Genomic DNA, 16,120 nt, shown 5'->3' on the forward strand with positions numbered 1-16,120 from the left:
ACACCAAACAGCATTTTCTTCTGCCCTGCTTATACTATGAATTTGCCATATTTTACCTACAAATCTTGGTTAACTGACAGAACAGAAATAGAGGAAACACAGTCATATTTGTTCCTTTTTTATTTGACTTATTAATTTGATATTGTTTAAGCCTTCAGCCTCAATGCAAGTGAATACTATGGTGTTGTAGTGCCCCCATGTGTTTCCTACATATAAGTGAAACTTGAAAAGTTATAATATCGCGCAAATATTCATTTATTTCAGTAATGCAACTTAAAAGGTGAAACATAATATATAAGACTCATTACATACAGGACAAGATAGTTCAAGCCACGATTTGTCATAATTGTGATGATTATGGGGTACATTTCATGAAAAGCCCAAATCCACCATCTTAGAAAATTAGAATATTACATGTAATCAATAAAACAAGGATTGTACATAGAACAATGTTGGACCTCTAAAAAGTATAAGCATGCAATATGTACTCAGTGCTTGGTTTAGCCCCCTTTTAAAGCAATTACTGCCTCAATGTGGCATGGCATGAAGGCTATCAGCCTATGGCATTGCTGAGGTGCTATGGAAGTCCAGGATGTTTCAATAGCAGCCTTAAACTCTTCTGCATTGTTCAGTCTCATGTCTCTTATCTTTTTCTTGGCAATGGCCCATAGATTCTCTATGGGATTTAGGTCAGGCGAGTTTGCTGGCCAATCAACCACAGTAATCCCATGATCATTGAACAGGTTTGGGTGCTTTTGGGCAGGTGCCAAGTCCTGCTGGAAAAATGAAGTCAGCATCCCCATAAAGCTCGGCTGTAGAAGGAAGCATGAAGTGCTCCAAAATCTCCCAGCACATGGCTGCGTTGACCCTGGACTTAATGAAGCACAGTGGACCAACACCAGTAGATGTCATGGCTCCCCAAATCAACACAGACTGAAAACTTCACACTAGATTTCAAACATCTTGCTGTGTGTGCCTCTCTATTCTTTCTCCATACTCTGGATCCTTGGTTTCCAAATGAGATACAAAAGTTTCCACAGTCTGTGTTGATTTTTAAACTAAAATATGCAGACCAAAGACATAAGGATTTTAGTACCACAACCAATTCATTCATTGAGCTCTAGAATCTTCAAAGTTCAAGTCTCCAGAAGAAACCAATGTAAGAATGGTCTATTATCAACTGCACCATTCTTCTCCCTATAGAGACAGCTTAAAAATTGGACTTTCATTGAACTGGGAAGCAGAAAAACTATTTTCTTCACATCAAAATCCTTAATTAGATTGGGTTTGTACACTGTACTAAACCATAACAAAATTTATTAGACTTAGCAAGTTCTATGAGTTCAACACAATAATTTACGGTAAGACTTATGGCACTATTTGTATCTAAGGGCAGGTTAGTTGACAAGTCATGGATAAGGAAGCCACAGTTGAGCAAGAAGTGTAAACAAGTTCTGATGGATAGCTAAGAAAGGGATGTCAAATTAAGTATCTGAAAGCACTATCACAAACAAACAATTAATAGGTCTTTTTTTTTAGAATAGTCTAAGCTTGCAGTTTTCCATTTTAACTTAAGTAGCTTCATTTAAATAATAAATGTTCAATGACTTGGGGTTATACTTTACTGCAAAAAAAGTTATAATAAAATCAATGAAATGATCATCTAACCACTTGGCCCAAACTCATAGTCTTCAAGTATTTTAAACAAATAAAAATGAAAGCTAGATACATGCCATTTTTTTAAAGTCTAGAAGCACCATTCATATATCTAGCTTTACCTATTCCAATGACTTGTCATTAGTTGTTTTGTTAAATTATAATAGAGTTACACCGTGGCACTGCCTAATTACATTAATAAAGCTGAGCAGAATGGGATCATATTGTTATCTGTGAAGTCCTTGGTACTTTCTGAACTTGGTTGTTTGCTTGCAGACATTTCGTTATCCAAGTAGGTAACATCATCAGTGTTAATTTTCCACCGGAAGCAAACTAAACAATCAGTAACATTCAGTGTGGGCTACAAGCCGGAATGCTAAATTGTGCTCGCCGCCACGGTTCGTTAGTTTTGCGGGACCAGCACGATTTTGCTGCTGCACCAGTGAAGGTAGCAAAATCGCGCACGGAGCCACAGGTAAAATCTCGCTGAAACACAGGTGCAATTTTTGCTACCTCCACAGGTGCAGCAGCAAAATCGCGCTGATCCCGCAAGAACTTATGAGCTGTGGCAGCGAGCGCAATTTAGCGTTCCGGCTCATAGTTCATCGCTGGTAACACCAATGATTTAACAGATTAACACAGTTGGAAGGGACCTTGCAGGTCATCTAGTCCAACCCCCTGCTGAAACAGGAGATCTTACACCTGCTTCTAGCTAGGATCAAACAATCTCCTGATCGTGAGGCAAGAGCTCCATATCTAGGCCACAGCAGCTGGACTGGATGTTACCTAGTTTGGTAATAAAACATCTGCAAGCAAGGAATTAAGCTTAGAGAGCATCAAGCATTCCACAGTTCAACCCCAGGCTACATATATTCTCCTCTACTAGAACTTTATTACTTGGATAGATGACCACATGAAAATCACACTACTATAATCCTGATCACAGATAAAAAATGGAAAAGAAATTTAGCTATGCATTTTATGATTGTTTTTTATACGTAGGGTTTTAAATTGCTTTTTTATTGTTGTTTTTTGTGTTGTGAGCCACTCCAAGTCTCCGGAGAGGGGCGGCATACAAATCGAATTAATAATAATAATAATAATAATAATAATAATAATAATAATAATAATAATAATAATTCTGCTTCAATTTTACTGTTGTCAAAGACAACTTCCTGGCCCATCCACATGATCACCAGGAATAGAGGAAGACTTCTTTAAATGAATTGAGGGACTTGCTCTATTTACAGGGTTACAAAGAGTTTCTCTTTTGGGACCACAGATTTTTCTCTCTGGATTAACTATAACATCCAGCCTACATTTACTTCAATTTGGCAGAAGCAAAATCTCAGGAGACATCCATCAACAATCCTATTTTAAATTAAAGCCCTTCTGTTTCAACGCCTCCAAACAGCTTGGGCGGCCACAGCTTTTGAATAGCTATGTGCAGGATGTTTTGACACCTACAGCACACATGGGTTCTTGCTGCATGGTAAAGAGCTGATAAGTATTTACTTACATTTGCCCATGCATCCTCCAAAGTTCTGGGGGTGGGCAGCCATAAATTAAAATAAAGTTGAAGAACAAGTTTGCTGTGTTGAGTACTTTATTGGGGACTGATCTACATAGGGCACCATCTTGGTGTAGAAGGCTAAGTTAGATAAACAAATGGTTACATTCTAGATCTAGGATGCTGTACTCCTCATGTAGATCTGGTAAGTATCTTAACTGTCCTGAGTCATATATACTGTATATGACTCAATAAATAAATAAATATAAATATATAGAGAGAGATCTGGTAAGTATATTAATATATCTATATATATCTATATACATAGATCTGGTAAGTATCTTAACTGTCCCGAGTCATATATATATGACTCAATAAATATTTCTTTGTTTGTTTGTTTGTTTGTTTGATTGATTTATATGCTGCCTCTCTCTGAGGACTCGGGGCGGCTTACAATATATAAAAACAACAATTACAATAGCTAAATCCAATTAAATTAAATTAAAATTAAACAAACAATCTAAAAACCTCAACTATGTTAAAAATTAGTCATGCCCATTCAAACAACAATCATACAACATTCATTGGACAGGGGGCTGAGATCTAATTGCCCCAACCCTGGTGGCATAGGTGAGTCTTAAGAATCTTGCAAAAGGCGAGGAGGGTGGGGGCACTGCAACTCTCCGGAGGGAGCTGATTCCAGAGGGCGGAGCCCCCACTAAGAAGGCTCTTCCCCTAGGCCCTGTCAAGCGACATTGTCTAGTTGATGGGACCTGGAAAAGGCCAAATCTGTGGAACCTCACCGGTCGCTGGGACTCACCCAGCAGAAGGCAGTCCCACAAATAATCTGGCCCGATTCCATGTAGGGCTTTATAGGTCATTACCAACACTTTGAATTGTGTTTAGAAACGATTTGCCAGCCAATGCAGTCAGTTAATCATAAATATGATAGATGGATGGATGGATGGATGGATGGATGGATGGATGGATGGATGGATGGATGGAAAGTAGGAAAGCAGGCAGGCAGGCAAGCATGATTAATTCAGATAGAAAAAAAGAGATGACAGAATCTGAAAATGTATTTTATGCTGCTATCACTGCTGTAGCTCTGTAGGCTGTTCCATATTTTATTAGTGTTATATTAGAACTAGAAAAAACAAGACAATTTTCCAGCTGTGATTTTAAATGTGTATTCTGAACATTTGCACTTTCACATGTAAATATATTTAAAATTCTATCTTTATGAGAAAAAATCACTATATTTTCCAAATATAAATAATATAATACCTGTGAATATATATTGGGTTAACATATTGTCCTTATTAGAGGCTGATGCTTACCACTACTTCCATCACCTGTTGTTCTCTTGACTGTGTGTGACCTTGGGTGGAAAATCTGGTTATAGATCTCAAGATCTAACCGAAACTGAACCTTTGGCACAGAGGCTCTTAAACAAGAGACTCTAAAATAAGATCTATCAAATTAAGCTGATCCATATATTTTTACAGAAATACAAATTATTCATTCTGGAGACAATGATTCAACAGGATAAGAACAGAAAGAAAGCAAAGGCCTTGAAGAGATGATTAGATTATCTGAGATGTCTTAATCCCTGAGAATTTTGCCAAAGTCCAATTTTTTTTGCTTTCAGCTACTTATATATTTTCAACATCAAGAATCAATAATGTATCTTCCATTTTCTACATGAAGACCAAATCAGATGACCACATCCTACAACTGACAATTGTTTAAATAACTAAGGAAATATAATTTAAGTATGAGGCTATAGTTGTTCCAGAGTGGTCTGGCACATTTCATAGAGTTAATGAACGTCCTTCTAATTTGGGTTACCAGACGTCTTTTCCTAGATACATAATTCACCTATGAGGAAATAACTGCAATAAAATACGTACAATGTGTATAGGCCAGGGGTACAGAGAACCCCAATATCAGTTTTTCATTATAAGAACCAGCAATATATTTTTGCAGAACAAAATCATATGCTAATACGTACCATTATGTTTCCTTTTTGGGGTGAATATGCGTATAATATTCCTTTCTTTTCTCTTATCTTCTTGGCCTGTTTTCTCCATTTCTGAAGAACTTCCTTATCTCTTCAAAAACATTTTAAAAATATTTAACATTTTACCAGTAAGCAAAAAAATAAATAAACAAATAATCAATTTTGGAATTAACTTTCCAGAAAAACACCAAACTTTGAAAATCATTCTTCAGCAAGTGTGCATAATATTTTTGTAAGTAAACAATCATAATAAAGAACAATGATTCTATTTCTACATGCTAACTAGAGCCCATAATATGTGGTATGTGTACACATGGACATTCACACATGTATGGATTTAAGAGCAACTTGAGGTTATTCACACAGCAGAAATGGCTAAATCTCCCTTATTCAAACTTTAGTACTGTTCAAAGAAGCCAGGTACTTTTTGGCAATCCACAAAACTAGTGAAATTAAGTACATATTTGGTTTAAACTTTCAGAACGTAATATGAAACAAGAAAACAAAGATGTCAATCTATGTAAGTCTAATATTTTCCTGCGTATTCAAAGTCAGGATGAATTTAGTTAAAATTCTGCAACTGTGGGAAAGAGAAAAACTGTAAGTTTGTGGGAATATTGCTCAGAAGCTATGGCGAGAAACAGCAGGTACAGAAATATTACTATCTACACCCAGGTATTATTTCTTATGTGAGTATGATCTTAATCTGGGAATTTGGTTCAAAAGTTTGTTTAACATGCTAGATTTTCACTGAAAATGCAGGCTTGCGGTAATCGGGGGGAGGGGGTAACAACAGTATGAAGGAACTGATTGAATATGGCAGTAAAAAGTCGGAGGTGCATAACAATCTCTCTTCTGTTTACCGATTTCCTGCACTAAAAATAATATTCCTTATTAATGTGTGTATGACGGGGTGGTGGGCACAATTCACAATTCACTACGCACTGTTTTATGTTGTGTGATTTTAAATTGTTAAAAATCAATTAAAAATATTTATTAAAAAAAATAATAATAATATTCCTTATTGATTTAAAATAATGGATCTGGTTCTGTTATCTGTGGTATAAATCTTGCAATCTGAAAGTAGCAAAAACTAAATCAAAGCTAGTAATATATTAATTTTTAAAATGAAAAACCAGCTTGTTTTTCTGTCAAGTAGTAACATCTTCTACATATGGGCTTTCATATTTAGGCTGCAAAAATTCTAATTGTCACATGTGGCGAAAAGGTAACACAGAAAAAACCCTCTGCCACCATCTAGTGGTCTTCTAGATTTCTGCAACCTATTTTTAGTAGATTTATTTACACTAATAATACTGTATATTGTTGAAAACAATTATAACACTTACTTTCTCCGCTGTTCAATTAAAGCTTGTTTTTCTCTCATTTCTTTTAATGCTGCCAATCTGCACTCCTCTGCCATCTTACTCTGGATTATGAAATCATACGATGAAGCAGCAGGAAACAGATTCTTTTTATCCCTTTGAAATAGTCAATTATAATTGTCATCAAAAGCTATGCAGAACAACACAGTAGTTGAACAAAAATATCTATAATCATTTCTACTATCTTCAGGCTTTATTTTTTTTAAACAAAGACTACTTCAGAATTCCTGATAGACATTAGTTTAATAAAACAGTGACTTGAGTGTTATATCTTTCCCATAATCCTTTTTCTGTTTGGGTCTCATCTAATTTATGTTTGCATTATTATTATTATTTTGTAGAAATTTAAGGCCATAGTTTCTTAGCATGATTGTGTTAAATTGAAATAAACTGTACATGCATTATACATAATAAAACAATAAAACAATTGGTTTGAGTATAATTTGGAGTTTATTTGTTATTTGGGTAATTCACTCTTAAACATTTGTTTTTTGCCTAGTTTTCTATAAAGTATATCCAGGCTAAAATAAAAAAATTACAGAATGCCGGTTTAATTCGACTAAAATTAGACATTATTTTATGGGAATTCTTCATTGGCTTCAGAGGGACTGAATGATACTTAACTTTGGGCCCAAACCAGTAGTTGGTTGCTACCAATTCACCCCATTTTGGGTGAACTGGTAGCAGTGGGCACAGGAGGCTCTGCCCACCTACCTAGACATCATCACAGATGATCTGTGCAGAAGACATGTTCACAGTTCTGAACCAGTAGCGAAAGTACGTGAAACCCACTACTGGCCCAAACCATCTCTTTCTTAGAACATTTAGAACTGAACTGTTGTGTTTTTAGTGGAATTAAGAATTGGATTTTTATGAAGACAGCAGAAAATATAGGAAGGAATTAGGAAGTGGGTGTTGGTGAGTTCTTCTCAAACTTAACATGGAAATACTTTTGTTCATATTAGATCTTAAGTACTATATGCTCATTTATTCAAAAATGTGTATACCACTTTTTAATATACTGACTCTGTAACAGAAAACATTAGAACCTATCCTCTCTACCTCCTGAATCTTTCAAGAAAAATCTGTTGCTATGTCCTATCTGCTTCTAGCCATCAAAACCAGTGATTTCCAAATCACAATTTTAGGTTAGCTCTGTTGTTTTGTTTTTTATTTTATTTTGTTTTTTAAAACAGAAGATTGCATGCTTCAACCAAGGGGATGTTATTTCTCATTTGCTCGAAAAAAAGAGTGAGAAAATTAAAATCATAAGAGTTCATAACATTTTTAAAGGTTGTTTTGGGATTTCTTCAGATTTAAATGCCAAAACAAGGACTTAGAAAATGGGTCTATTTTTAGCATTTTCAAAAGCACTTTATATATAAGATGAGCTTCTATTGAAAAATAAGTTGCAAATGTCTATCCTCATCAAGGTTCTGTTTCAAAATCAGCATTATCAGCTGGTAGCTATCTAAATGACTTTATAATTAGAACTGCTTTGAAGAATTAATTGTCCAAGTACATCTTATGGGCTTCATTTATTCCTGGCTTTAGATTTCAATTCTCATGTTAGATGTCACTTTAAAAACTATGTGATTTATTATCATGTAAGTTTTTATAGTTCATGGTCCAGTAAAATTTATTATGAGAAAATACATTTGTGAGTCTCTAAGCACCAAACTTCAAACTATTTCATCAGTTTTGCTGCAAAACACTGATATGGATACTAATCTGGAACCATCTGTGTTGTTATAAATTCTAGATGATAACAAACCACTTCTTTAATGTTTTTTAAACTCTAGTTTTAAAAAGTACTGTATTGCTAATTTGTTGTGTTTGTTGTGGACAATGATTGCTTCTGAAAATGATTGTTAACTATTTTGGAGTTTAAAAAATACCCATATGTTAAATTGTACAGATGATGCTCTTTGCTTTACCTAAATGCAAGTAATCCTTGACTTACAATTACAATGGAGCCTGGAATTGAAATCATAAGTCATTGTGTTTGTAGGCCAAGGAAGCACATGGCTGGACTCTTTATCATATAATTTTTTTATAGTTCATGGTCCACTAAAATTTATTATGAGAAAATACATTCGTGAGTCTCTAAGACTCAATTTTATGACTGTTCTTAAACTGCCCATAAAATGAGTCACTCTAGCTGAAACAAACCATGTAGTTGTTAAATAAATCCATTTTCCTGGATATACATTTTTTTGCTGTAAACTTCAGGCAGCATTGCAAATTGTGAACTGGTCCTGTTTCTGCCCAGAATTCCCTACCAATTCCTGTTACTTATACAGGTGCATGGCCATCTATTTTTGGAGCCATTTATAAGAATTATCACTAGAATCATTGGCAGAAGAGTTGCATCAGCCCACTGTAACAGCATTGCCAAAAAAGCATTAAGAATTGTAAGCCTAATTTTATGTAGCTTCTTCTCTAGAAATACTGATTTATTAACCAGAGCATACAAAATATTTGTCAGACCTATTCTAGAATATAGCTCACCTGTGTGGAATCCACACTGCATATCAGATATTAATACAATCAAAGGAGTCCAGAAATACTTCACAAGAAGAGTCCTTCACTCTTCCTCACGTAAAAAATTACCCTACTCCTCCAGACTTCAAATACTAAATCTAGAAAATTCACAACTACGTCATCTCCAAATTGATTTAACTGTTGTTCATAAAATCATACATCATAATGTACTCCCTGTCAGTGACTACTTCACCTTTAACAACAACAACACAAGAGCATGTAATAGATACAAACTGAATTTAAATCGCTCCAAATTTGACTGCAGAAAATACGATTTCAGCAATAGAGTGGTCACCGCCTGGAACTCATTACCTGACTCTGTTGTTGCTTCTCCAAACCCCAAAATCTTCAACCTTACATTATCTACAATTGACCTCTCCCCTTTTCTAAGGTCTGTAAGGGGCGTGCATAAGTGCACTTATGTGCCTAATATCCATGTCCTACTGTCTTATTATACTTTCTATTACTACGTTCTACTTATGTTATGTTATATTTATATGTACTATAATACTATACTTGTTTGACAAATAAATAAATAAATAAATAAATAAATAAATAAATAAAAATATTAAAAATCTCTGAAAAAGCAACAAGAGCTCACCCACAGATAATTTTAATGACTGATTCAGAGTAGGAATGATACCTGGAAGATTGCTACCCTTTAAAAAAAATTTTTTTTTTACACTGATATAATAATATATAATGGCTATGGAAATTTTGAAATTCCATTCTTGTTATTGCAGTTTTTAAAGGAAAAACGTCTAATTTCTCCTTGGCTTTTCTAAATTTCTATTATTTATCACGCAGTTTTGGAATTTAACATACTACAGTAATATATAATTTACGTTAGAATGCAAACTGTGAATTACCATAAAGAAACATAAACTGGCTTATATGTTTTATTACCTTGATGAAAGTATAGATGATTTACGAGAGAGACTTTCTTTTGTCCTGGTTCTCCTTAATATAGGCATAGATTCATTGGTTATTATTTTGTCTTCAGGATACTCTTGTCTTTCATCTTGGATAAGTTCATCCCTTAGCTTCTTAAATCGTATCATCTCCTCCTCATTAGGCCATCCATCTGACAAATCCAAACTTGATTTCATGATGTCTGCCAAATTTAATTTTTCAACAGGAGGCATTTCTATTGAAATTAAAAAAAAGTTTGCTTTACACTCAGAGATGGAAACAATTGGGAAGGGAAAATAGCAGGGAAGTTATTTTTTTGTTCCTTTTGATTTAAAAATACATGTTTACAACCTCTCCCTTCCTTACTGTAAAGGCAATAATCATCATTAAAAAAAAAGCGGAAACAGAAGGATCACTATACGCTCAGTTCAGTAGGGCATAGAATGAAAATAAAATACCCATTTTTCTTGATTCAATCTCTTTAGTTTACACATTAGCAAGGGTGTGATCAGGTGATACAAATGTGCTCAGAATCGCTACACTACAATGAAAAAAAATTGTCATATTTTGATATTTTCTTTCACTTTTCATAGGAAAAAAAACATTTAAGCATTTTTAAACAAAGCAAAATCAAATTAAAAGAAACCAAACCTCAAAGCTCTCATTCCTGACCAATTGTTTTACTGTATATTACTGGATAACATATCATCTTTGACTGCTTCCCAAAATATGAACATTAAAATATTAATCTCTAATACTAACACTCCCCAACACACACACACTTTAAAGTCTAGTGGTCCAATTTGCCCCTTTTTTTGCTTCCAGTAATTCTATTAATGAAATGGAATTCTCAAAAAACCCCAACCCTCTTATTCTACTTTTTAGGAGTAGGATTACTCTATTGGTTTGTATCCTATAAATTTGGATTATAACCAATAAGGTAGATATGAGTTCTAATGTTCTAATCTCCTTAGATTTCAGAATCTGTTGAGGATCCAGGAGGATTTCAAATACTATCCTATTATTAGCAAATATGGTATCTTCTGCTATAGTTGGAGTAAGGATTATACAGTGCTGGGTTGCTACTGGTTCAGACCAGTTCTCACGAGCCGGTGGTGGAAATTTGACCCTATCCGCCAAACCGGTAGTGATGGCCAGCGTGCCATGTCCCCAAAATGGTTCCTCGGTCGCCACTGCTTGAAAGCGGTGGGCAATGAACCCTCTACGCAAGTGCAAAGGCTTCTGTACAAAGGGTCAGTGCACGGATGTAACACATGCACACTTCTGCAACAGTAGGGAAGGTAAGAGTAACCCACCACTGATCTAAAGCATGGTCAAACTCGCCATATCACATTGCTGTCACATTTTCCTCTTCTCGGAGCTGGGGTAGACATGGCCTGCGCATGATTTATCCGGCTTGTGGGCTGCCAGGTTGTCACCCCTGATCTAAAGAATCTTAAATTCTGTTGAAACATATTATGGCACATTCTTCTTATGCAGGTAGTTCTTAACATACGGCCACAACTAAGCCCATTTTACAACTTTTCCTGCCACTGTTCTTAAGTGAATCACTGCAGATGTTAAGTTAGTAACATGGTTCATATGTAAATCTGGCTTCCCCATTGATTTTGCTTGTCAGAAGGTCGGAAAAGGTGATCACATGACCCCTACCTCACCCATCTTTCTGTCTAAGATGGAACTAGAACTCACAGATTTCCAGTTTCTTCCCTGAGACCATTAATGCCATTGCCATGTTACTAACTTAACATCCTCAATTTTACATGCATGATTATGTTGTTGTGCCTAAAGAAAATTGCTGGAGTGGCATGTATAAACATAAGAAATGGCTGTGAACAATTAACAGAGTGAAAAACACAAACCTGAGAAAATATGCATCAAATAAAAGGTCAACATACTCAGCATAGTGAATGCTTAAAGCCTGAAGATTTCACCTAAAACATTTGACCTGAAGTTACATTTTTCCTGTTTATAAATTGCCCTTAAGGCTGGAAATACTCATGCATGCTACATGCTACAGTTTTGATTTCACCCTAATTAGTCTCTAATTAGTCTTCTGGGTTGACAAGTAGCTAATTTTTATTCATTTATGAGTAACTGTATTTATACTAGAATACAAGGTAAAATAAGAATTTGACCTTACATAGCCCCTAATCTTCATAATGTTTATGACTTTGGTCGTTAATAGCCTCCTTCACTGAACTAGCTGTTCCCAGCATAGTTCCAAATCTTCTTGCAGGATAAAATTCTATTATATTTATGCAATATTACATTGGTAGTTTTCCCCTAGCAATCCTCCCATATTTTCCCACGTTTAGTGCAAAGATTTTTCTTCCTACAAAAAATTAAGAAGGAAAAGATGGGAAAACTGCACAGTGTTCTTTGATTGGTAGTTATTAGAAATGTGGTTTCTGAAATAGTTCAGGTAATTTATGGAAAAAGTTGGCAATCAGCATTTATTTTCTCAGTTGCTTTGAAGTTAAGAAAAGTAATGTTTGAAGAGACGTCCAGTATCTGTGCCATGCTAGTGAACTAAATTCAAAGCGAAATAAGACACCACAGAAAACAAATCATGTATGTATCAAATAAAACGATTAGTCAATCAAAGAATTCTACCGAGTATTTGAAAGTACAATTTATTTTTACATAAAAAGCCTTTACTTATGTTTTATGATCATATAGTTATCAAATACTGTACAAGATTTTCAGAAATACAAGTTTTGAAAAATGTTACATATGCATAAAAAAATTACTATTACAGTATATAAATAACATTCAACTATTTCTTTACATTCTGATGTTTGACATGGATGTTAAGACAGCAATAAATGTTACAAACTTCTATCACATAAATAGGCAAAAAAGCTGAAAATGATACATTTTTTTAAACTGGTGAATTTTTTTTCTTATTTTCATGGCATTTTCAAAGCTCCAGTTTCCAAAAATGCTACTTTAATGGCAAAAAGCATATATAAGAGTATGTTAGTATTTTTGCTCTACAATTCTAAAGCCATGGCTTAAATCTTTAGAATTATGTGTTTTAAATAAAGTAAAAAAAACAAATCCAAAAGCAAATAAAAATAATTCAACAAAAAATGTTCAGAATGCTAATTGAGCATTCATTTCAGTCCATTCTAAATTTTCTTAAGTCAAATACATTTGTTTAAGTGTTGTAAGAGGAAATGCTATGTAGTTAGATTGGCAAACATATTAATTACAGTTATTACCATTATATTGTCACAGTACTACTGCTAAACAATGTGATATTGTAACCTGACATAAACTGTTTTAAATGTACGCTGTATGAAACACAACAGTAAGTATTAAAGTAATCCAAAATGATCTTTATGTTTTCTGCTAAATCTTTTTGTTGTTGTTGATGATCTTGTTGTTACTGTTTTTATAACAGACAAAGAGGGCATATTGCACACTGAACCTTTTTTTAAAAGAAATAATATTTGAACAGGTATTATGTGCTTTTGACTTGGAAAAAGAATCACAACATCAGTTATGTACATCTTAATAAGCTGAATACTGTACTACTTAATTAAAAATAAGATATTTTCTTAAGTGCTACCTTTACTGGACACACTACTGATTCTTCGAGCGCTTCTGGGTTTAAACCGAATTAAATCTATAAATCACAAAATTAAAAAATAATTATGTCATTTGTGAAAATTGAATTTTCAGGGATCTAAGTATATTTGAAACCACAGGGGTTAAATTATTAGTAGTTCTGATCTAGTAACAGACACTCAATACTGATTTTACCTCTTGGGAAGGAACATCAATATTTTAGCTTCCAGGGGTTTTAGTTCTTTTTAATAGGGTAGAAGATTGGTATTTGAACAAAATACACAGCATCCAGAGTTGTAGAGGGAAAAAAATAATATAAAAGAAGGAACTACTGTAATGAAATAATATTTGAAATAAAGCCAGTTAAAAGCAGAGGATACCATCAAACTAGAAATATTAAAACATACAAAATATTTTTGTGCTACTCATACTATTTCTCTAGAAATTAAATATAATTTGATTTATAGATATTCTGTGATTTCTTCAAGAAATTATTTGTTTCTTTGGGATAAGGCAAGACATTTGGGCACAATATCCAGCAAATGGTTTTTTAAACTGCACAAAATGAATCTGAATAGTCTTTAAGGGCTAATCTGTAATGTTATTGTTGGATCTGCTATGTGTGAACTGATTTACGCAGTAAACATACTAATACTCCCAATTTTCCTGACAACAACTCTGTGACGTAAATTGGGCTGAGAGATTGTGATTGGCTCAAAATCACCCAGCCAGCTATCACAGAAATTAGGAAACTCACAGTTTCCTAATTTCTAGCCTGATGCCTTAACTTCTAGACCAAACTGGCACATTGCTACTATGATTTTTAGCTATCAAGGCTGCCAATTGATAAGTTCTTTATCCTTCTTCATATTCCAATTTAATTACTAATTTTCTAGTTCCAAATGGGCAAACTGTCATTAACCATATAATTAGCTTAATTTTAAATTTTGGGTTTTAGCTAACGGTTTACTATAACTTTAGAGAGGGGCAGCATATGAGTCTAATAAATAATTATTATTATCTACTTAGAGGCAATGGAAAATTTAATTGTTTCAAGTTTAGGAGGGAATTGGAGCTTGAAAAAAATGAGCTTGCGATAGAGCCTAAATCATAGTTTTAAGTAGAATATTTGAACTAAACCCTTATATGATCTAGATTCAGAAATACAGTAGTATATTCAAAGGAGTAGTATCAAAATGATGTTGGCTTCCAATGCTAGTGTTCTACTAAACTCACTAAAGAGGCTCATCTGTTTCCACAAAGCGTTGAAAGCTTTCCTACGATCAGGTGGTCTGTCACATTTTTTCTTGTATTCTCTAACAATGGCCTTTGCTTCTTGTTCAAGCGGAGAAGGCAGGTCTGTGAAATACAGAATTTCAAGGTATGTGCACATGTTACAACTATGCCGACACATGATGATTTGCTACACATTTTTTATGAATGTTCTCCTTTGAAGATCAATAAAATACCAAAGAGGCATCTAGAAATGAAATTGTGCAAAAGACATGGGTTTTTTTTAAAAAAAGAACAGTATGTTTATTATGCAGTTGTTTATTTAGAACACTATATTTTTTAAAGAATAGAATTATTGATGCTCTAAAGTAAGATCACTATAGCATAAAAACCAATTTATTACTTTCCCATATAAACGTCAAAAGATTTGGAAACATTACATTACTGGTAAAAATCTGTATGAGTTTCATGAATAACAGAAATATATATTCTTTCTATTTCAACTGTAAACACCATTCAGAAGCATGGGATGAGTGTAGAAAATAATCAGTTGTCGTAGTGTCAAATGCAAAAAAAAAGAAAAAAGGTCCATATATTAAAAATTGTAGATATGGCACAGTATTACAGAATACATATTTTTGTGCTTTGAATACTGTTCGTTCTCTGTGATTAAGCTATACATGGAAAGGATAGCGGAATGTGCTTGCTAAATTCATTGCATGACATTCTTGCTGTCTTTTACATGTAGAAGGCAACTATGTACAGATGAAAAGTTACTTTGTTTATAAAGAATTACTCTAAGATTTCAAAGCCCTGTATAATCATCGAGCAGCATAGAAGCTGTAGTTGCAATCATTCTCCAAACACTGTATAGAGCAGTGGTTCTCAACTTTTCCAATACTGCGACCCCTTAATACATTTCCTCATGTTGTGGTGACCCCCAACCATAAGTCTATCACCAATTCTCTAAACAGAGCTTTATTCTAATTGGCAGGAAGTTCAGAGGGACACCCCCACTGTAAATGCCTGATTGTTCGTATTGTAAAAATATGTTCCAAGGTACCAGCATAGAAGCTCTAGTTCCTAACACCATGGGAAATTTGTCTTTTCCCACGGTCTTAAGCGACCCCTGTTAAATGGCCGTTTGACTCCCAAAGGGGTCCCGACCACCAGGTTGAGAACCACTGGTATAGAGCAATATTATCAGGGAGAAGTTGCCTGCTGCCACTGCTTGACTGGCAATTCCAAACAAATCTCCTATTC

The 16,120-nt window shown here is 34.3% G+C and overlaps 1 protein-coding gene across 3 annotated transcripts in view; it reads right to left on the minus strand.

The window, feature by feature from the left end:
* The window catches only part of LRRC27 (leucine rich repeat containing 27), a 65,183-nt gene that overhangs the window by 29,723 nt on the left and 19,340 nt on the right, over positions 1-16,120 (minus strand). Inside the window, exons 6-10 of one of the 3 annotated variants that reach the window (XM_070752452.1) lie at positions 14,861-14,983; positions 13,626-13,682; positions 10,025-10,265; positions 6,539-6,670; positions 5,181-5,280 (exon numbers count right to left, since the gene is read on the minus strand). In XM_070752452.1, the coding sequence (XP_070608553.1) occupies positions 5,181-5,280; positions 6,539-6,670; positions 10,025-10,265; positions 13,626-13,682; positions 14,861-14,983 (653 nt within the window). Of the gene's footprint in view, positions 1-101; positions 777-5,180; positions 5,281-6,538; positions 6,671-10,024; positions 10,266-13,625; positions 13,683-14,860; positions 14,984-16,120 lie in introns of those variants that run through there. The other 2 variants (XM_070752450.1, XM_070752449.1) reach the window with 2 other exon arrangements.

The sequence above is a fragment of the Erythrolamprus reginae genome, chromosome 5 (assembly GCF_031021105.1).
Source record: "Erythrolamprus reginae isolate rEryReg1 chromosome 5, rEryReg1.hap1, whole genome shotgun sequence".
In the NCBI taxonomy this organism is placed as follows: domain Eukaryota; kingdom Metazoa; phylum Chordata; class Lepidosauria; order Squamata; family Dipsadidae; genus Erythrolamprus; species Erythrolamprus reginae.